This window comes from Podarcis cretensis (assembly GCF_951804945.1).
Source record: "Podarcis cretensis genome assembly, chromosome: 3".
In the NCBI taxonomy this organism is placed as follows: Eukaryota; Metazoa; Chordata; class Lepidosauria; order Squamata; family Lacertidae; genus Podarcis; species Podarcis cretensis.
The window spans coordinates 1,134,043-1,156,809 of record NC_137172.1 but is presented as its reverse complement, the minus strand read 5'-3'; the positions used below and the strand labels follow the sequence as shown (position 1 = coordinate 1,156,809).

Sequence of the window (22,767 nt, the reverse complement as noted above, 5' to 3'; positions counted from 1 at the left end):
TTCTTTTTTTAAAAAACAAAAGAATTTTTATCAAATATTTTATTGGTTTACAAAAGTATGTGCATTGTTCCTTTTTTTTAGGTTGTAAAGTCTTTTCTATAGATCAGTTACAATTGATATGAGACATTAATGTTGTGTTCAGCAGAGGAGGGGTGCTGTGGAGAAACTTATATTCTTTTATATAGTGTCCATGTGGGGTTTTGTGTCAGCATCAACTGGGCCACTTCTCTTTCTATTCACTATTGCATTTCCTTGGTAGTGAGAGGGATTGGGGGGGGCACGGTTGGTTGTCTGTAGCAGCTGCATCTGTGAGGGGGGGTTGTTGGGTCAAGCATGCTGTCGGTGGTTTCTTGTTGTTGTCTTGTTGGGCTGTGTATGTGACCAAGGGGACCCACACCAGGTTGGAGGCGTCCTCTTTGTCCCTGGGTCAGTTTCAGTCTGTTGGTCAACTTTCCTAGTAAGCCTGATTCCCATACGATTTGGTCCCAGTGGTCCCAGTTCACTCCTGACCGGTCTCTCCAAGGTCCGGCTGTGAATGGATCTTGATTCTGATGCGTTTTCTCTTTCCCCCTGCAGCGTGGGAAGGAAAGCAGTCAGATGGACACTCAAGCAGCTCCCAGAACTCTACATCCAGCTCGTCTCCCTCCGTTAAAACAGAGCCTTCCCTGCTGCCAGTTCTGGGGAAGAAGCCCTTCCAGAGATCGGAGAGGCTTCATGCAAGTAAGACGAGACGATACAATAATCTTTATTGTCATTGTCCCATACAGAACAATGAAATGGGGGGGGGGGGATATCTACATTGGACATTCAAAGCCAACAAGCCTGTTATCCCAGCTATCCCCCTAAAAACTCTGATACCCCATTTTAAAAATACAATATACTCCCATAGAGACTGCCTTACACTGCGTTTAAAACCAAAATCGCATTTGGATAGAAACTGTTTCTCAGGCGGCTAGTCCTAGTCTTTATAACCCTGGACCTTCTTCCAGCCACTGTTGCTGCTTCCTTTTTTTAACGAAAAGGCCTTTCCTTGTCAGAGGCCGGTGATAAGGTTTTGGGGAGGGGGCTTCAGGGGGCTCCCAGCTTTGAGAACAAAGGCTTGATGAGCAGGAAGTTGGGGGGGAGCAGGTTGACCAGTGTGTCACCCCACAAAATATCTTCTGCCTGTCCCCCTCTGGACCACACCCCACATTCTCAGAGGGGCAGATACCACAGTCATTCCATGCGGGTATTTCACGTTGTCGTGGTCCGGTTTATGGGCAATCGAAGTCCCGGCAGGGGACATCAGGACCGGGGGCAAGATGGCAGTGGGAGCAGGAACTGGGGTCCAGAAACCAGGAGTCAGGAAGTCAGCAAGCCAGGAGTCCGAGGCTCAGAGAGCCGGGAGTCAAGAAGCCTAGGGTCCGAGGGTCAGGAAGCAAGGAGTCACAAAGTCAAGGCTCTGAGGATCAGGAAGCAAGAATAAACAAAGTCAAGGCTCTGAGGATCAAGAAGCAACGAGTCAAAGAGCCAAACGCAGCAAGGCAGGGAATGTGTTGCTGTGGCAAAGAGCTGAAGGGAAAAGCTGACCTTATAGCCCTTCCCAGCTCTTGCCACCAGGTGCTGTGAGTTACCCATCGGCCTCACCTGTGTGGCCGCACCTTGCCTCTTCAGAACAAACTTAGGAAGGCCCCAATCCTGCAAAGTCCTACTGTCACAGGGCCCGGCTCCTGCACGCACTCCTGACACACGTGCTCTGAAGGTGCAGAGTCTGCTCTACTGAAGGTGGAGAACAGACCAGGTTAGCTCCTGAGCGTTGGACAAGGAAGAGGAGCAAACCCTCCTACCTCCTGATGGTGGCAGCCTGGCATTGCCAGGAAGAGGTCCTGCCAGAGGACACTGAGCCTTGGGGGGTCTTCCGAGCCCAGGCTTCGAGCTGCTGCTCTGCCCCCCGTCAAGCCCTGCTGTGGGGCTGGCTTTCCCCTTCTGGGCTGAGGAGCTGCGTTCTGGCCTGCTGCTGCTCCCCTCCTCGCAGATGACCAGGGCCCTCTGTGCCTCTTTACCCAGGGCAGCTGAAGAGGACGAAATGTGCCGAAATCGATGTGGAAACGCCCGACTCCATCCTGGTGAACACCAACCTGAGGGCGCTGATCAACAAACACACCTTCTCCGTGCTGCCGGCCGACTGTCAGCAGAGACTGCTGCTGCTGCTCCCCGAGGTGGACAGGCAGGTAGGCCTTGTGGACTCACAGAGTTGGGAGGGCTCCCCAGTGGCCATCTAGTCCAGCCCCCTGCAATTCCGGAATCGCACCTAAAGCATCCCCAACGGATGGCATCCCTGTGGAGCTTTGGTGGTGGGGCAGCAGGGCATGGGGCAGTGTGCGTGGTCTGCATGGTTCAGGTGGTTGAGTTACCCTGGACAGACTTGTGGTCCCGAACCTGGTTCTGTTTGCTTGGAACATCAGCCGAGCAAACAGCCGCTTGGTTTGCACAAGCTGCAGCTTGTGTTCTGGGGCATCAGCAGGAGTTGAGCTGCTCTGCGGCTTCTCTGCTCAGTCAGAGCTGCGTGCAGAAAAACAGAAACCCCAAAAGGACCTGGACCCAGACCCCACCCCCTGCAGCTCCTGCTGCTGCAGCACCGATATTTTTGGAAAGGAGAATTAAAGACGCCGATTTTGCCACATGCTGACCTGCCTGCCTGGTGCTGTGTGCCCCTCCCCCTAGTTTTTTTCATTCATGTATCATCTATATCTATCTATCTATCTATCTATCTATCTATCTATCTATCGTATTTTTCCATGTATAAGACTAGATTTTTCCCTAAAAAATAATGTCAAAAGTTAGGGAGCGTCTTATACACGTATACTTCTCCCCCCATTTTCTTAAATCTGAGTCCCCCAAAATAGGGGGTGTCTTATACATGGGGGCGTCTTATAGATGGAAAAATACGGTGTGTGTGTTTTATTAAATTTTCTGTTTTACAATTTAGAACGCTCATTTAAACATCCTTAAAATACCAATGACATCCCTTCTTCTCTTTCCGTGGTTCATTTTGCATATCATAAATCCCTGCATATTTTACAAAAATTCAGTATTCCATTATTACATCCATCAAAACTTACTTACGCTGTTGAATTTATCTTAATGCTGCCAACGTTTTCAGGTGTACACAGTTTCCCCCCATATATTCAATAAACATTTTCTAATCTTCTCTAAATACATGTTCTTCTTATTCTATATGTTACATCTGCAAGCTGCGCATATTCTGTCAGCTTAAGTTGCCATTCTTCTTTAGCTGGGACCTTGCTCATTTTCCATTTTTGGGCTAACGAAACACGGACCGCAGTAGTAGCATACATAAATAACCCTTTTTTAAAAAATTATCCCCTAAAAAAGGACTCTCTTGTGATTTTTTGAAAAGTACTTTTAAACATTTTTTTCAATTCATTATGGATTATTTCCCAATACAGTGGACTCTCGGGTTTTGTACCTCTCTGGATACGTAATCTTCGGGTTGCAAAAGCTGCAAACCCGGAAGTATTTTTCTGGGCTTTGCCACATGTGCAGAAGTGATCTGTGCGTCGAGCGCATGCGAAGAAGCGCTCTATCGCGCCGTGCGCAGAATCGGTACCTCTGGTTATGGATTTTTCAGAGTGTGCACGGATCCCTGGAATGAATTAAATCCGTATCCAGAGGGTTCACTGTACTCTTTTACCCTTTCATGGCCCAGTATACCTGAAGGAGCGTCTCCACCCCCATTGTTCTGCCCAGACACCAGGGTCCAGCTCCGAGGGCCTTCTGGCAGTTCCCTCATTGCAAGAAGCCAAGTTACAGGGAACCAGGCAGAGGGCCTTCTCGGTGGTGGCGCCCGCCCTGTGGAATGCCCTCCCATCAGATGTCAAAGACATAAACAACTACCTGACATTTAGAAGACATCTGAAGGCAACCCTGTTCAGGGAAGTTTTTAATGTGTGACATTTTAATGTATTTTTAATCCTTGTGGGAAGCCACCCAGAGTGGCTGGGGAAACCCAGCCAGATGGGCAGGGTACAAATAATAAATTATTATTATTATTATTATTATTATTATTATTATTATTACAGGTCCACTTCCCCTGGTGTTTTTCTTAGTTCTAACCTTCCAATTCTGCCTGAAAAACACAGTGCTCCCTTCTTCCCTTCAGGAAAAGCACCTTCGCATTTATGTGGCCTTCCGAAATGAGCAGGTCCCAAGCAGGTGGTCGTGGGAGGGGGCTGCAGGGGGGTTTGGGGACAGGCAGGGAAGAAGCGTGCCTGGAGCCCCCCAGACCCAGAGTCCCTGCTCTCTAATCCTGAGGCCGGTTTCTCTCTCCCTGCCTAGACGCTGCTTTGCCAACCTCCCTTCTCTGCTGGGAGACCTGGCAGAGGCGGTGCCGGGTCCTTGGCACCCAGTTATTCTTCCTTCTCTCTTTCTCAGGTGGGACTGGATGGCTTGCTGAAGCTTAGCAGCTCTGCCCTGAACAATGAGTTCTTCACCTCCGCTGCCCAAGGATGGAAGGAGCGGCTATCGGAAGGTGAGGCCGCTGAGCCGTAAGTGAATCAGAGCAGCAGCAGCAGACCCTCACCACCCAGGGGAAGCATTTTGGGGTTCAGAGAGGGACGTTGCACCAGCTGCTTTGGAGAAGGCTGCTTTGGACCCATAATAATAATAATAATAATTTATTATTTATACCCCGCCCATCTGGCTGAGTTTCCCCAGCCACTCTGGGCAGCTACCAACAGAATATTAAAAACATAATAAAACATCAAACATTAAAAACTTCCCTAAACATTAAATCAAACATTAATCAAACATTAAAAACTTCCCTAAACAGGGCTGCCTTCAGATGTCTTCTAAAAGTCAGATAGCTGTTTATTTCCTTGACATCTGGGCAGGGGCCACCACCGAGAAGGCCCTCTGCCTGGTTCCCTGTAAATTGGCGTCTCTTTATTTATTTATTTATTTATTTATTTATTTATTTGGAGCGAACTGCCAAAAGGCCCTCGGAGCTGGACCTCAGGGTCCGGGCAGAACGATGGGGGTGGAGACGCTCCTTCAGGTATACAAGACCAAGGCCGTTTAGGGCTTTAAAGGTTAGCACCAACACTTTGAATTGTGCTCGGAAACATACTGGGAAACTTTGCAAAATCATTGCAGGAGATCTTAGAGTCCTTACCAGGCCTGGTGACGCAGGTGGTTCCAATAGATTGCGAACCACCTGAAACAGTCTCCTGCTGCTGTTTTCTGCCGATGCTGAACCCTTCCTCCCCTTGCCTTGTGCGTGTGGCAGGAGAATTCACTCCGGAGATCCAGCTGAGGCTTCGTCAGGAGCTGGAGAAAGAGAAGAAGGTGGAGTTGTGGAAGGAGCACTTCTTTGAGAGCTACTACGGCCAGAGGTGAGAGGGCATTGCCCTGTGCTGCGCTCCCTCTTCCCTCATGCTTAGCTCTTCAGGGATTCTGGGCTGGGTGTGTGTGTGAGAGAGAGAGAGAGAGAGCGCGCGCGAGAGAGAGAGAGCATGCTCTGCCCATCACTCAGAAGCAAAGCATCTCCCTCTCCCTCCATCCCAGTGTCTGAAAGGGCAGCAGAAAGAGAATGAAATGAGTGAGAGAAGCAAGGAGCTTCTCTTTTTTTCTTCTGAAAACGGTGCCCTTTTATGTATTTATTTAATAGTTTTAAAAATTCATCTTAACTTTTAACATTTGTTATCATACATAAATCATAATCGTTTTACAAATAGAATTCTCAGAATCCTTGAACTCCCCCCGCCCCCTGGTTTCCCCAGATATTCTTTTCAAACTGCATCGTATCATATTCTCCATATTTTCCTAAATCTCAATTCTTATCATAGCTCTTGCTTCGTTGCAAGTGTTTTTAAAATGCTGCCAATGTTTTCAATTGTTTACAGTGTTCTTTCAAGTACCGTATTTTTCGCCCTATAGGATGCACCGTCCCATAAGGCGCACCTAGGTTTTTTTGGGGGGGGGAATAAAGGGGAAAAAATTATTTCCCCCCCCCAGGTGCGGGGCTGGGGCGGGGGAAGCCTGACCTTCCCCTGACCCCAGCCCCCAGAACAGGCAACTCTCCGCAAGCCGTGGGGGCCCAGCGTCGGGCTCCCGCGCCTTGCGGAGAGCTGCGCGAAGCCAGCATTTGCCCCATAGGACGCACACACATTTCCCCTTCATTTTTGGAGGGGAAAAAGTGCATCCCATAGGGCGAAAAATATGGTAACTTTATTCTCCATTCTTTATTAAATTTATTGTCCTCTTGCTCTCTGATTTTTCCTGGTTGTTTTCGGCAATTCGGCACAGTCCATCATCTTTATCAGCCTAGAAGCAAGGAGTTTCTCCCTCGATGTTTCTGGTCAAGTGTGGGGCAGGGCAGGCCTCTTCTGTCATGGGCAGCTGGCTTGGGCAGTGTGAGATTCTACTCCGCCATCTCCCTGTCATAGTAGTAGTAGTAGTAGTAGTAGTAATAAATAAATAAATAAATAAATAAATAAATCATTATTTATACCCCACCCATCTGGCTGGGTTTCCCCAGCCACTCTGGGCGGCTTCCAACAAAACACTAAAATACAATAACCTATTAAACATTAAAAGCTTCCCTAAACAGGGCTGCCTTCAGATGTCTTCTGAAATTCTGGTAGTTGTTGTTCTCTTTGATATCTGGTGGGAGGGCGTTCCACAGGGCAGGCGCCACCACCAAGAAGGCCCTCTGCCTGGTTCCCTGTAACTTGGCTTCTCGCAGGGAGGGACCCGCCAGAAGGCCCTCGGAGCTGGACCTCAGTGTCCGGGCAGAACGATGGGGGTGGAGACGCTCCTTTAGGTATACTGGGCTGAGACCGTTTAGGGCTTTCAAGGTCAGCACCAACACTTTGAATTGTAACTGGGATTCAGGTTGTTCCCTCCCCCTCCTCACATCCAGCTAGCCATCTTACATTTGTCTCCCAAAACTAGGCCCCTCTGGGACTGTGTGGTTTTGAGTACAAGGGGGAGCTGACCTCTGCTGTGGGGTGCTGTGGGGATAGAGCCCCCCAGGGCGTCTCACTGGTGCCTCTCCTTTCTCTCCCTGCCTCTCCTTCCAGCTCTGGGCTGAGTCTCGAAGAGTCGGCGCAGCTGACCTCCACTGCCCCACCTGCTGCTCAGGAGGACCAGTCGCAGGCCGAGAACCCAGCCACGCAGCCTCCACAATTCATGCCGGTCTCCTTGGCCACGCCTTGCAAAGAGGAGGCTGCTCCCGTGGCAACTCCAAAGGCGCAGGATGCCCTGGCGGTGCCACCGCTGCCAGGAGCCACCAGCAAAGAGGCGACGGAGGAGGAGAAGCCGCCACGGGCTTCCACGCCACCAGAGGAGCTTGTGAAGTCGTCCTCGTCCTCCAGCAACACGCCCATCAGCCAGGCTCCCCACAGGCCTTCCAGGGGGGCAGAGGAAGAGGCTCTGGCTGGGCGAGAAGAGGAGGCAGGAGAAGCCAAGAGGCCCCACCTGCCCTGCCCAGAGTCCCTTCCGGGGAAGGGAAGCGCAAGCAAACCAAAGAGCCCAAGCAGCACCGCCATTGCTGCCGCTTGTGCCGCCTCCACCACCAGCCCAGAAGGAGAGTCTCGGGCGACGCCTGCCAAGGATGCCCTTCCTGCCAGCGCAGAACAGATGGACACCGGAGCGCAGGCTCTGAAGAGGAAGCCTGGGCCCCCTGAGGAGGCGGCCTTGTCCACACCAGAGAAGCGGGCCCACGTTGAGGAGAAGTGCCCCCCCAGGCCGCCCTTTCAGAGCCCGCCGCAGCCCTTTCCCATCGCTCCTGTTCCCAAGGTCCCCCCGCTCCGGGTAAGAGAGCTCTCTGCCTCGTGTTGGTTATGGGCTCTGGGGGGGGGCTGAGTCTGCCTGGGCTGCTCTCCTCCTCCACGACGAGAGAGAACTGCGCGCCCTCTTGAGCTCCTGGGAGGAAAAGGTGGGGTGCAGATACAGGAAGCCAACAAAGACCCCTCAGAACAGGGGGGTGGGGAGGGGCGGGCGCAGGCTGGGCACATCTCGACTCTTGGGAAGTTGGCTGGCAGCTGCAGAGTCTGCTTGCATATCACCCCAAGCTTAACCTTGGCAAATCCATTTAAGGAAGACTCTCATGAGGCCACAGAGAGTTTGGAACCAGCCTGGTTGCCAGCACTGGCTTCAGGGGGCCAGAGGAGGAGGGACCTGCTACCCATCATGACAGGCACCATAAAGTGTCACCCAGCGGTAGGGAAACCTTGTTGGCTTTAGAGCCAGGTCCTTATAAGGATCTGCCTCATGGCCCCAAGTGGGCAGGTGGGTGGGGTGTCCACCTGTCATTCACCTGACATCATAAATGATGTTGGGGGTTTTTGTTTTGTCCGTTGACGTCCCAAAGTTGGGATGTCAAAGCACATAGAAACCATAGAATTGTAGACTTGGAAGGGACCCTGAGGATCATCTAGTTCTAGATAGCGAGCTGCTGCTATGAACAAGCATTTCCCCCCCTTCTTTCAGCAGCTGCTTTGCTGCAGACCCCCTCTGAGTAGTGCCTGGCTGTCTGCTGCATGCATTGAAAACACAGCAAAGCTGAGCAAGTTTGGGTGTGCGAGAGCTTCCTTCAGGGCGATCTCTTGCGCACCCAAAACAACCAGGGTTGCCCTCTCTTATCAGCTGGTTCTTGGATGCTGTGACCAAACCCTGCCCTTTCCTGTGGACATCAGGTGTGTGTTGGGGGGGGGGGGTGAGTTGCCCAAAAAAGTGGCCAAATGCGGAAGTTGGGCAGGCCAAGAATGGCCCATGAGCTGGAGGTTGAAGTCTCACGTGGGATCTTGCCTGCTGGAGCTCATTGACAGCAATGCTCTTGCTTCTCGGGAAACAAATCCTTTCTCGGCCTGGGGACTGGCCAGCTCAGAGGTGCCACTTTGCCCGGAATCCTCCCGCCAGCTCACCTGCCTTTCTTTTCTCTTCCAGATCCCCGTCTCCAGGATCCAGGGTTCCCCCTCGCCATTTCCTGCCGCCAGCCAGGTCTCTCCCAGGCCCGGCTTCCCAGTCACCATCACCAGTCCCAGGAGGACGGGGGCAAGGACTCTGGCGGATATCAAAGCCCGCGCCAGGATGGCCAGGGCCCAGCGGGCAGCAGCCGCCGCGGCCGCTGCCGCCTCCGGCGCTGCTCCTCCTGCGTCCTTTGTGGGAGCCATCCCGGGCCCCGGCCCAGGCGGGGGGACAGGAGAGGAGCGGAGCAGCGTCGCACCAGGGAGGCCTCATGGAGCTGCACTGGACCTGGCCGGCCCTGGAGGCGGGGGAGGTCCACGAAGGGCCCCTGGCCCAGGAGCCCCCTCCACCTGCTCCCCAGCGGCACCCCCTGCGGCGCCCCAGCCAGCACCCTCTGTCGGTCCTGCAAGAGCACAGCTACAGCCGGCTCCCCCAGGGGGGCCCCCAGGAGCGGGCCCCGGGGCGGAGACCCCCCCAGCCCCCCAGGCAGAGATAGGCAGCGCCAGCCACTCGCACTTGGCCACCTCTGCCGGCCGGGGGGTGCCTTTGGGCTCAATCGCCAGGCCACCTGCAGGGATGGTTGGCCCTGGGAACGCCTCTCCCACAATCATCCTGATTTCTGGGGCGACCTGTGGTTCCGAAGGCCCCAGCCCAGCCAGTAAAAGTGGGGCTGAAGTGGCTCCGGCTGCTGGTGCCACGGCTCGAGGGGGGGAACCCCTCTCTTCAGCTCAGGCACCCCCTGGGCTCTTCCGGGCGCCCCCGCCTCCCGCCGTTCAGGCCGGCCCACTCCTACCGCCGGCTGCGACATCCCCTGCCGTTGCCCACAGCCTTAAAGCCCCCCCTGGCCCCTCGAGCGGGAGCGCCGTTGCCACCCCATTCCTCAAGGCCAGCTCCAGCATACCAGCCAACAACCCCCTGGTGGCCCAGCTGCTGCAGGGGAAATCGGTGCCCATGGAGCAGATCCTGCCCAAGCCCCTGACCCGGGCCGGGGAGATGAAGACCCTCCCACTCCCCGCGAAGGAAGGCAGAGAGCCGCCAGCAGCTCCTCTGCAGAGGGAAGCCGACGAGAGGCAGCCGCCTCCCCCAGCCGCCTCGCAGCTGAGCGGGAAGCCAGACTCCAGCCAGGGCAGGCAGCTGCTGCCTCCGCCACCCCACGGCCCTGCCCCCTGCTCCCCCTTCCCAGGACGGGACTTGTGGGGCATCAGTGCCGCCCCCTTCTCCAGCCAGGAAGCCCAGGAGCAGCACCTCCTCCAGGCCCTGATACAGGCAGCACCCAGGCAGGGCCCCCTGCCCCCTGCTGCTGCTGCCGCCCCTTCCTCACCCCCTCCCCAGCTCCCTCCCCTCCCCGCAGACTTCCCTGTGGAGAGCAGCAGCTCCCCCAGCCAGAGCTTCGTCCTGGGATTCGCCGGCAGGAGGACGTCCAAGCCTGCCATGTCAGGACACTATCTCCTGAACATCTCCACCTACGGGCGCTGCCCCGAGAACCTCCGGAGGAGCCTGGCAGTGCCCCCGGAAAGCCGCCTGTGCCCCGAGGGGCCCAAGATGGAGTTCAAGGAAGGAGAGGCGGTGGCCGTAAGTGGCGGGGAGGACGGGCAAGAGACAGACGACACGGAGGACGAAGAGGCGTTTGTTGCGGCGAAGGAGGAGCCCCTGCCTCACAAGGGGGCAGGAGGAGAGGGAGAGCCGGAGAGCCCCCCCAGAAGGAGCACCAAGAAGGGGGAGCTGGCAGAAGGCAGCCCAGCCGAGGCAGCCACCCGCACGCTCTCTGCAGGCCCAGATTTTGCCCGGAGTGCCCTGGCGAGGGACTTCCTGCGGGCAGCCCAGGAGCAAGTGGCTCAGGCGGTGAGGGGGGAGAGGAAGCCCTGCAGCCTGGAGCTGCCTCCCTCGGCCGCGCAGGCGGAGCCCCTCCCTCCCCGGCCCCCGCTTCTGCTCTCCCCCTCACAGCAGCCCCCGCAGCTCTTTGGGGGTCCGGTCGGGGCGCCGCTCCTCGGCTCGGGCTACAGCGGCACCATCAACGTCTCTGCGTCTCCCGACCTGCGCCAGGATGCCCTCTTGTCGGGGCTGTCGGACCCCGGGCGCATGGGGGACGTGGTCTCCTTCTCGGTGACGGTGACGACCATCCCCGCCGGGCAGCAGGGGCCCGCGGGCCGAGGCCACCCTCTCCCGGGCCAGGCCTTCTCGGAGGACGGCCGCTTGGACCTGCCCTCCAAGTGCTACTGCCGCTTGAAAGCCATGATCGTCTGCAAGGGCTGCGGGGCGTTCTGCCACGACGACTGCATCGGCCCCTCCAAACTCTGCGTCTCCTGCCTGGTGGTGCGGTAGCAGCTCCAGAGGGGCTGCTGGGGGGTGGCGTCCCCTTTGGGGAGCAGGAGGGGCGCCCTGCCGAACTGGGAGCCCTTTCCCCTGCCCCCTCCAGCCATCCGCTCTCTTTCCTCCAGAGCGTCGGAAGCACCTTGGACAGACGGACGGACGGCAGAAGCTCTTGGGACAAGTGTTTGCACTTCAGGAATCATGTAAATACGTTGCGTTGTGTGGTTTTTTCTTTTTGTCTTAAAAAAGAAATGTTTCAAATTGCTTAAGATCAATCTGATTGATTTGAACTCCCCTGTTCGTCAGGCGTCTTTCCCCACGCCAGGAAAAGGCGGCTCTGGCCAGGTCCCTCACATGGCTAATCTGGGCTCTCCAGCGTGGCAGCCAGCCAGCCAGCCAGCCCCCTGGCGTGCCGTTCTTCTCCTTGGTGGTAGAGGCCGGCACCCAGTTCTGGCTGGCTGCCCTCTTTCCTTACGGCGCTGTGTGCGCACTCATGCACAGTGCCCCAATGAACCCGGCAGTTGTGGTTCTTGTGCAGGCAGCTGGGCGCCCGGCTTCTCTGCAGGGTTTGGTTGCTCTGGATGCTGTATTGTGGGGAAAGTCCCCTTGGGGCCCCATCCAGCTCAGCACTCTCTTCTCACAGCCCCCAACCAGAGGCCCATGAGATGGGAAGCTGCCTGCCATGCGTTGTCTCACCCCCCCCCCTCCATAGGCCCCACACATGCGGAGATTTGTATTTGAAGCAGAGTTCAGGGTTCTTCAGAAGAAAAGCTTCCTCTCTCTTTTCTCAAAGGCAAAGATACTGAATCAAGCCCCCCGGTCCAGCCGCCCAGTTGTTTCCCCGTCATATTATGCCTTGGCAGCATTCTCCCCCGGGGCCCAGTCAGTTGCCACGTCCTGGTTTCAGGTGTTTGGCATTGAAGTAGAGTGCAGATCTGAGTCGTGGGGCTAGCGGGGGCTTCAGCTGGCAGCAGAGGTGGGTTGCAGGAGCCCGGGCAACCTGGCCCCACCTCTGCCTTTCCTCAGAATTGCTTCCTGCCAGGAGGGCTGGGGAGCAGAGCCCAACTTGGGCCGCCTCCTCATCCTGCAGGGCTTGCAAGCTCATGAGAGCCCCTGGGGCCACGGCAGGGAGCGCCCTCTCTTACCCTTCCTTTTCGTTTTCTGCCCCGATGCAATATATTTGATATGACTGAAAATCGAATTAAGAGATTATAATTAATATATTTTAAGTAATATATATTTTAGTACATCCGTATTATGAAAGGAGAATGGCAAAGGACTTGTGAAGCAGACACACAAGGTGTTTGTGTGCGCGCGCACAGTTTTGAACATGTCTCTCCCTCCCACAGAGGAACTGAAAGCGCCTGTGTTGATTGCAATAAAGATGGTGGTCAGGGAGAAATGCAACGTGGCTCCTCAGAAGGCCTTTCACTTCCCCTTGGCCAAGAGACATGCTGAGATACCTGAGGGAGTGCAAAACTTTCATCTGCTGTTGCCTTTTTAAAAGAGACTTAAATTGGAACTGAGACTATGTATAGAGACGTCAGGTTGACACCATTTAAAAAGTCATATTTTTTCACAAATAATATAGAAAGAAAAGAATATTTTACTTAAGAGTTTTAAGTATTTGAAATAAATATAGGTATGTAAATATTCTGTATGTACTTCATATATTCTTTTATTTTACATTTTATTGTAAACAAATGGATATTAAAATCTTGGAACTGTTTTGATGCTTGCCTCCGACTTCTGGGAAGTGAATTGTGAATCCTGAAGAGAAAGAAGTTTTGCTTTGTGTTCTCTTTCCCCATTTCCCCTTTCATTCCCGGGACGGTAGGTGTTGGGTGTTTAGAGCATCCTTGAAGTTCACAACCCTTTGGGGGAGGATAATCGGAGGAAGAGTGGCGCCCCCAAAGGCCCACCAGAGTTGGGAATGCCTGTGTCAAGGCCAACATCTCGGCAGCAGCAGTTTGCACCACACAGAGTGTGTTTCTGTTGCGATGCGCCCAAGGGAACGGGGGCAATTGGCAGGCCCCCGGCTGGCTCCAGCCCACCGGCCCGTTGCCGGTCGAACTCCAGTCCTCGGTTCTGCATCAAAACTGCAACTTAGAGCTTCAGAAGCTGAGCACGCAAGCCTGCAGACATAACAAACTCTTTGCGACGGAAGGGTGGACAGAGGCATATGTAAAGCATATTTACAAGCAGTTTATTCAGCGTAGATCAGGACAAAGAAAACATGTCTGCTCTCCTTCATGTCCAAGAGCTAGAAGCAGCATAAGGCAAAAGCTATACACAAACGGAAGTTCCCAGCAAGCTGTGCTGGAATGTAAACAGGCATGTGACATACAACAGCTCCACACATCTGTTTAGGTGGAACGGAACATCATCAATATCCTAACGGTTTCTAGATGCTCCCTACAGGGAGAAGTGAGGGAGGGACTGGCGGTGAACAGTGTGGCAGAATCTAGTGATCTAGTTCTCGGTAAGGCATTGGAGAGAGGTTTGAATGGGGCAGCAGGTTTTGAAAAAGTAGGCGGGTTTGCTGGCGAAGGCTGAGGAGGCAGCCGGCCACAGCAAGGCAGAGGCTTGAGAGCCGGGTTTCCCAAACTTTGGTCTCCAGCCGTGGTTGGACTACAACTCCCATCATCCTTGACCTTGGTCCTGCTAGCTAGGGATGATGGGTGTTGTAGTCCAACAACAGCTGGAGACCCAAGTTTGGGAGGCACTGCTCTAGAGACAAAGAAGTAGAGAACATGTTGCGGGTGGTGGTGTCATATTGACTAGGAGCGTGATGGAGCCAATTTGTAGATTTAACTTGAGAGTGGGGATGGAGAATGGTTTGGGAGCTGCTTCCGCCAGCTTTCCTGAGCTAAAATACAGCGGTTTCCCAATCACCTTGAAGCTCCACCCAGCTCTCCTAATTCCAAGGCCTCTTGGTCTGCCTGCACAGGGACTGCTTTCAGGAAAGACAAGTCTCCAGTGTCCTTGGGGTCTTTGCTCTCTCTCCAGCCCTCGCAGTCAAGGAAGGCTCCCCGGTGGGAGAACATTTTTGCCTGCCCTCCAAAAGCGTGTCAAGCAAAAACTGCTGCTATTGCACAGAGGCAGTGGTTCTTGGGGGGGGGTGCAAGAACATGCTTGGGACGTCGACCCCCACCCACCTTGATCTTTCCTGTGACCCAAATCAAAGTTCTCGTTGTGAAGGTGGTCTTGGAACACATTTGGATATGTTCTGAGAGCCCAGTCTGATCAATGCCACCGCCCGGAAGTTGTCCTGAAACAATTTCTTCCCAGGCCTGATAGTGCTCCGAAAAACCTCTTCACCACACAAGCAATTTAGGGTAGCTTCATCTGCCTCTGAAGTACAAATTGTGTGTATATTCACATGGAAACTTATTGAGGGCCGGATCGTGCTCAGCGAGGCAAACGGATCTGGCCCATGGCGCACAATCCACCAAGGATTGCCCTTGTGCAAACCCCACTGAATGGGGGGCGGCGGCTGCGCAAAGGCCTTGGTGGGGCTCTGTTTCTTTCAAAACTCCCTGTTCCTTTTAATTTGTATGGGGAAGGAGCCACTTGGGCTCAGACCCTAGAATGTATTGGTTGGAAATGTGCCAAGCACATCTGGGCGTAAAGACACATCTTGCAATCAGCGCCGCGTTTCTCCACCCCACTTAGATGGAACCAAGTTTTACATGGCGTTGCCGCAGTGAAATTTAAAATTGCACAGAGCAGAAGTATTAAAATGCACGCATTGCGTGTTGTGGGGTGGGTGGCCTTTTTGAACAACCCCTTTGTTGCATTTTCAAATTGCATTGTTGGGGACAGAGGCTTTGCTGGAATTCCTGCAGGAGCCCTTTGCCAAGATATTTCTGGGCTTCTGTGTTGGAAGGTGACTTGCTGGAAAGGAAATCCCTGCAGCAGCTCTGGAGTAATAAAGAGCAGGGCAGGGATCTGGTGAGGATCAATACTATTGGCCAAACGACAAATAAAAAAGGCTGAAAACTTAATCATTACAGCGCAATCATGTGGCAGCAATTCACAATTTGAGGGAGAACAGTACAAGTGTAAAAGCTCCAGTATTAAAAGTGTAAAACCCGGACATGTCCTCTTTGGGGGGGACAACATGCCTATCTGGGCGGATTTTTACATTTTAAAGGAAATATCTGGGGTTTTGCCTTGGGAGCAGCAGCTGCTCTGCATGCCGTGGCTGCTGCCAGCCTGAGTGTGGGTGCAGTGGCCCTGTGTGCCTCTTTCCCCATCACGGGCTGCCCTCTTATTTGGTCTTCAAGATACGGCAACCCTAGTAAAACCAGCGGGTCACACATGAAGACGCAGCCTCTGGATTTCTAGAAAAGGCCACTTGCAAATTATTTATTTCAACCATTTATGTGCCACTTAACGCTTTCCTAAGTGGTGTATAGTGAGGTTGCAGAACATAAAATCAGTTAAAAGTAACCATGAAATTAGGAAAAAATTAGGAAAAGATCTGGGTTGGGGGGCTCAGCCTTGTTTCTTTCCTTTTCAGCTGTTCCCTCCGGTCACCATTATCCTCCCCTCTTTTAACTTCAGTAGTTCCCTCCTTCCTTATCATGCTGCCGACATTCAGCTTCGTGTTTCCTCTCTGTCCTCTTCTTCAGCTATTAATAAATTGCCGTTTCATCTTTGGACAAAATCTCTGGAACGCAGAACTTGTGGTCTGGCCTCGTTATCAGTTTGTTTCCTCCTTTCCCTTCAATTTTAGGTTTGGCTGTCATTGTCTCTTGTGGTTATTTTGGATTCCACTTTGTCTCATCTCCCTTTTGTTCACGACATAGTGAAATTCTGCCATCATTATTTTGAAGCTTCTTTCAGCTCTTTCTCCTGCAGCAACCCAGTAATTCCACAATAATTCCCAAAGCACACTGGTCTTATTTGTTCCTGCCATGCACATCTTTTTTTGCGAATTCTCATCTCCATTTCTTTTGTCCATTTGCAGACCTGCTGCTGGTCTTGCTTTTTCCTGCTTCCCAATTTGATATTTCTCCTCTCTTTTCTGTGGTCCACGTTTCATCCCTTTTGGGCTTGATCTCCTTGGCCGGCTCCTCTGCTTCTCTACGCTATAGTCTTCTCTCTGTTCCCACTTCAGCCCCAGGCCTAGATACTTCTGCCCCTGCAGTTCCCAGCCCTCCTCACCTCCCTGCCTTTTTGTTGTTTAGTCGTTTAGTCGTGTCCGCCTCTTCGTGACCCCCTGGACCAGAGCACGCCAGGCACTCCTGTCTTCCACTGCCTCCAGCAGTTTGGTCAAACTCATGCTGGTCGCTTCGAGAACACTGTCCCACCATCTCGTCCTCTGTCATCCCCTTCTCCTTGCGCCCTCCATCTTTCCCAACATCAGGGTCTTTTCCAGGGAGTCTTCTCTTCTCATGAGGTGGCCAAAGTCTTAGAGCCTCAGCTTCAGGATCTGTCCTTCCAGTGAGCACTCAGGGCTGATTTCCTTAAGAATGGAGAGGTTTGATCTTCTTGCAGTCCATGGGACTCTCAAGAGTCTCCTCCAGCACCATAATTCAAAAGCATCAATTCTTCGGTGATCAGCCTTCTTTGTGGTCCAGCTCTCACTTTCATACATCACTACTGGGAAAACCAGAGCTTTAACTATACAGATTTTTGCCGGCAAGGTGATGTCTCTGCTTTATAAGATGCTGTCTAGGTTTACCATCGCCTTTCTCCCAAGGAGCAGGCGTCTTTTAATTTCGTGGCTGCTGTCGCCATCTGCAGTGATCATGAAGCCCAAGAAAGTCAAATCTCTCACTGCCTCCATTTCTTCCCCTTCTATTTGCCAGGAGGTGATGGGACCAGTGGCCATGATCTTCGTTTTTTTGTTGTTGAGCTTCAGACCATACTTTGCGCTCTCCTCTTTCACCCTCATTTCACCCAGTCTACAAAGGGCCAAAGGACATACCTCCTGCCCCTTTCCCCTTTTGCCATGTTGCGGCAGACCCTCCTCTCTCTCTCTCTCTCTCTCTCTCTCTCTCTCATTGTGAGCTTGCAGTCTGCAGAGAGCTTGTAACTGCTCCTTTTTTATAAAAAAATGAAAAGCAGTATATAAATATTTTTAAAATCCATTTTGGAAAAAGCTATATAAATCTTTTTGCCTGTATGATAAAGAGTTTTGAAAAAGCATGTTACTAATTTTTGGGGCTCAAAGCAGGAGCAGGATGGGGTCAGGCTAGGGGAGCAGGGAGAATAATCTGATTGCTTATCAGATTATTGGAAGGAAGAAGATATAGGCAAGCATATCTCCTACCTTTGAAGGTGACTCGGAAACTACAACTAATCCAGAATGCGGCAGCTAGACTGGTGACTGGGGGCGGCCGCCGAGACCATATAACACCAGTCTTGAAAGACCTACATTGGCTCCCAGTACGTTTCCGAGCACAATTCAAAGTGTTGGTGCTGACCTTTAAAGCCCTAAATGGCCTCGGTCCAGTATACCTGAAGGAGCGTCTCCACCCCCATCATTCTGCCCGGATGCTGAGGTCCAGCGCCGAGGGCCTTCTGGCGGTTCCCTCATTGCGAGAAGTAAAGCTACAGGGAACCAGGCAGAGGGCCTTCTCGGTAGTGGCGCCCGCCCTGTGGAACGCCCTTCCAGCAGATGTCAAAGCGATAAACAACTACCTGACATTCAGAAGACATCTTAAGGCAGCCCTGTTCATATATCATATATTCAGAAGACATCTTAAGGCAGCCCTGTTCATAAAATATCAGGCACCCCCTGATATTTTACTGTATTTTTGCTTTCTATGGAAGCCGCCCAGAGTGGCTGGGGAGGCCCAGCCAGATGGGCGGGGTATAAATAATAAATGATGATGATGATGATGATGATGATGATGAACGAATAAAGCAAATGTCAGGAATGCCAGCTGTGCTCTTGAACGTCTGTCTGGGGCCACCATGCTGGGTCTGTTGACCTTGGTGACACTCCCACCTGCCCCATTAAGCCAAGTGCAACCAGGAGGGAGGGAGGCAAGGGCCAGCTGCGGCCCTGAGAGCATCTTCCTGCACGCTGCTGATCTTTGCCCAGCTTTGATGGGCCAAATTGCCCTGAGCGATTCCTGCAGGCTGCTGCTGCTTACTGCTGCCTTCTCACCCCGTTGACCCTGGCTAGAACTCCCTCCCAAGCGGATTCTCTTTCGCCCACTCTCATTAAGCTCCGGCAGTGGTTCAGCACCCCGGCCTCCTTAATAGCACTTCCTCTCATGCTTTGAAAGTCGGTCTTCACCCGTCTCTTCCTCCTGCTTGGTTTTTCGGCACGCCCCTCCCTTCTCCAATTGGTCATTTGTGAAGGCATTAAATGTGGCCACAGCAAGAGGGCCTGAAGCCCAAAGGTTGCCTGTCCACTTCTTCAGCTATCGCTTTCAGAAATGCATCCTCCTTTCCGATCTCTGCTCTCCCCCCTATTATTCACCAAGACAAGGACTCCCAACCAGCACTTCGCTTTAATATTTCATTAGGTTTTTGAAACGTCAGAACTTCCCAAGAAGAATGCATGCCTTCAAGGTACAAAACGTATTGTCTCCACTCTTCATAAAGTTACAAAAACGAAATGGCAAAATTTATACAGGACAAGAGTAATCAGAGTCCAACGTAACATTGGACAGGGATGTCGAAATATTGCAATGAAACTTTACAGAAGTGTTTATTACTTTCAGCTCCACTTCCCCTTGCAGCCTCTCTCCCCTCTTGGGTCGATCTCGCCCAGATCATTATTTTTTCATGTAAGACCTGGGCGTCTCACCAGGGGCAACATCAGCATTGTTCAGCGTATTTCTTCATGACCTAGAAAGCTGAAAGAGTCCAAGGCATTGCTGCATTCCTGGAAGAATCTGCATCAGCAGAAAACCCCCAGGGCTCCTCCAGCTCCTCAGGTAGGCAAGAGAATCAGGCAATATTAGCCACCGGAAGGAGGTGGGCTGCCCCACACCCCAGGGGGAAATTTCAGACAAGTTAAACCAGAGCATATCTCCCCTCCCCACCCCCGTTTCTGGGAGTCTATACTCTGGAGCAGGGGTAGGCAAACTAAGGCCTGGGGGCTGGATCCGGCCCAATCGCCGCCTCAGTCCAGCCCACAGACAGACATAGGGGCATAGGAATTCGTTCTTTCTTTCCCCCCCAAAAAAATATAGTCCAGCCCACCATGGTGGACGGGCCCACAGCTGACCCCTGCTGACCCATATTTTAGGCCATGGGTAGGCAAACTAAGGTCCGAGGGCCGGATCCAGCCCAATCACCTCAATCCAGCCCATGGACGGTCCAGGAATCAGTGTGTTTTTACATGAGTAGAATGTGCTTTTATCTAAAATGCATCTCTGGGTTATTTGTGGGGCCTGCCTGGTGTTTTTACATGAGTATTTTTATTATAATAATAATAATAATAATAATAATAATAATAATAAAAAAATAAAAATAAAAAGGCGAAAGATTTATACGATCTGAAGAGAAAATACCCCACCCATCTGGCTGGGCTTCCCCAGCCACTCTGGGCGGCTTCCAACAAAATATTAAAATGCCGTAATGAATCAAACATTAAAAGCTTCCCTAAACAGGGCTGCCTTCTCTGGGTTATTTGTGGGGAATAGGAATTCATTCATTTCCCCCCAGAAAATATAGTCCGGCCCCCCACAAGGTCTGAGGGACAGTGGACCGGCCCACGGCTGAAAAAGGTTGCTAGACTTCCGGGTTAGCGCCATCGGTAATGGCGGAATTCCTCTGATCGGGAGGAATTTGCTCTGTGGAAATCGGGTCTGGCCGCCGCGGCAAAGGCAGAGACCCTTCAAAAATCACAGGTGGGTGAAGCCTGTGAACGTGAGATTCGGCGGACACCCTTTGCGCCTCCCCTACTCGCGGGGAAACCCGGTTTTGGGGATCCGGAGCGACGTGGGGTGAGAGGCACGGTGCTTCGAATCAACTGCTTTTTTCACGGAGCGAAGCCGCACAGCCGTTGCCGGAGAGCGCTGACTTTTTCCTGTGGACAATTTGATCTAAAAGCAACTACCCATGAGTAAAGTGAAGAATTGGACTTTTAAAAGTTTTAATTGGGCACGGAAACGGGGAGGCTCAAAACAGGAAGTCCGCCTTCCCCTTTTGTAAATAGACTGAAGCAAAGAGGTTGCAGGCTAGAGTCTTGGAAAGCCTATTGTAAATGATTGAACTTCCATCAGAAAAAGAAAATTTTTAAACCCCCCTGGGAAGCAGGAGAAAAGGGAGGAGGGTTCAGGTCTCCACTTGGCCATGCAAGAGCCTACCCTGCAGGGTTGTTGTGCGGATCAAATGAGGGGGCAAAACATGCACACCACCCTGAGCTCCCTGGAGAAAAGGGGAGGTGAAAATTAAATCGATTGATTAATTACATTACGATGGTTTCAACGGCAAGTATAATAGGAATGCTGTCGAGTCCAGTTGCTTGCTCCTGGCACTGCAATCGTGTGCCTGGGATGCCCACATTAAGTAACCAAACAAACCCCTGTGTTGCAAACAATTATCTTTTTTTAAAAAAACACACATAATTTTTATTAGCAGGCCAATCCAATCACATTATTTCCAAATCATAATTCCAAATTATACAGCCAAATTTTTAAATGTATTGGGGGTACCCATACATCAATCTCTGAACGAGGATCAAAACATCACTTCTGTTGCTGCTTTTATCAAACAGTTCTATCCAGATCTGTCCAGATAGTCTCTTTATTACTTTCTTCGTCTTCTTGTTGTTATCATATATTCCTTTCTTTGCAATCTCTAATAGCCTTCACAAGCAGTTTAGAAACAAACAACATCTGCGTGGGTTTTGCACAGTCCAAAAGTCATATCTCATAAGACCTGGGAGAAGAGAGGGTTGAAGAAGACTGGAAGAAATTCAAGATTTATTTACAAAAGTATTGTAATTTGGCAGAAGACTAAGAAGGATGCTAGATCATAAATAACTGCCTACCATCGAACTAGATTTGAATTTGAAGATAAGTGAGACTGAGGAAAAAAATAAAATTTCTGGAGAATTATTAGATTAAATTAATTGAACGAGATTTAAGAATGTAAATAAGATGATAAATTGCTGGAAAAAGGTTATAATGATGTAAGTGGGAGCGGGAGACGTGAGGGAGTCCAAAGAAGTTTGGAAAAAATGTGTCATGATCCATGTTATATTGTTTATCATTTTTGCATTTTGTATTTATTTAAAAAAAACTTCAATAAATATTTATATATATAAAAAAAGTCATATCTCATAAGGACAGCCGCCATTCCTCCCCTTCTTCAAAAATTTATCCCCGGTCTGTCCTATTAATTTTCCCAAGCTTGCCACGTATTTCACAAAGGGGCTCTGCCAGGTTATCACATTTCAATCCATCATTCACATTCCAATGACCCTGGTCCTCCTCCCCTTGCTTTTCTTCAACAAGCCTGTCTTAGCAAGACGCCATTAAAAACTGCGTCATAGAATTTTTCCTCCGCTCTCCAATATTTACCAGTCCTCTCTTCAATCAGTAATTCACTCCACACAGCTCTTAAATTCTTGCTTGCGATTAGTAAAAGGCAACGATTCGTTTATAAATACTCACATAGGCAAAGAAAATAAAAGTTTTTTCCTCCACCCCCCCTCTTTTTTTGCTCTGCACGTACCAGTCTCGTAATGGTGGTTCATCGCTTGATTTATTTGTCTCCTCCCGTCGCTCCAATCACAGAGATGCATTAATCAGCAGCCTTATCTCTCGAACTTTGTTTGATGTATGTGCTTCAGCTTCTTTTCCAATTATATATTTCCAATTATTTTTCCGAGCAGAAGCAAACCAGGGCGCTGATTGGAGACGGCTTCAGGAGGAGCCGACTTCACAGAGGGCTTGTGCCAAGTGATCCTCACCCCCGTCTTTTGAATCGGGGGGGGGGGTGCATTGTGACCACCGCTGGCAAGGCAGCCCCCCCATATCCTTGGGGGGGTAGGAAGACTGCATAATTCCCATAAAGGTAAAGGTACCCCTGCCCGTACGGGCCAGTCTTGACAGACTCTGGGGTTGTGCGCCCATCTCACTTAAGAGGCCAGGGGCCAGCGCTGTCCGGAGACACTTCCGGGTCACGTGGCCAGCGTGACGAAGCTGCTCTGGCCAGAGCCAGAGCCAGAGCCGCACACGGAAACGCCGTTTACCTTCCCGCTGGTAAGCGGTCCCTATTTATCTACTTGCACCCGGAGGTGCTTTCGAACTGCTAGGTTGGCAGGCGCTGGGACCGAGCAGCGGGAGCGCACCCCGCCGCAGGGATTCGAACCGCCGACCTTTCGATCGGCAAGCCCTAGGCGCTGAGGCTTTAACCCACAGCGCCACCTGCTTCCCATAGCAGCCTCTTAATTACCTCGTGTGGGTCGGAGAGATGTTATTGTCGGCCATCTTCCAATGCGCCACCTGGTGGCCCCCCGTGTTGCAAACAATTATCAGTAATATCCAAGGCAACACGATGATCAAG

At 51.7% G+C, this 22,767-nt stretch overlaps 1 protein-coding gene and 1 long non-coding RNA gene across 3 annotated transcripts in view; one reads left to right on the top strand and one right to left on the bottom strand.

Annotated features, from left to right (window-relative positions):
* The window catches only part of ASXL2 (ASXL transcriptional regulator 2), a 31,770-nt gene extending 18,763 nt beyond the window's left edge, over positions 1 to 13,007 (top strand). For both annotated transcript variants that reach the window (XM_079968471.1, XM_079968472.1), the window contains 6 exons: positions 577 to 720; positions 2,047 to 2,210; positions 4,435 to 4,531; positions 5,288 to 5,393; positions 7,083 to 7,815; positions 8,950 to 13,007. In XM_079968471.1, the coding sequence (XP_079824597.1) occupies positions 577 to 720; positions 2,047 to 2,210; positions 4,435 to 4,531; positions 5,288 to 5,393; positions 7,083 to 7,815; positions 8,950 to 11,292 (3,587 nt within the window). In that variant the 3' untranslated portion in view covers positions 11,293 to 13,007. The remainder of the gene's footprint in view (positions 1 to 576; positions 721 to 2,046; positions 2,211 to 4,434; positions 4,532 to 5,287; positions 5,394 to 7,082; positions 7,816 to 8,949) is intronic.
* The window catches only part of LOC307212024, a 448,212-nt gene that overhangs the window by 118,803 nt on the left and 306,642 nt on the right, over positions 1 to 22,767 (bottom strand). The gene's annotated exons all lie outside the window — the stretch shown is intronic.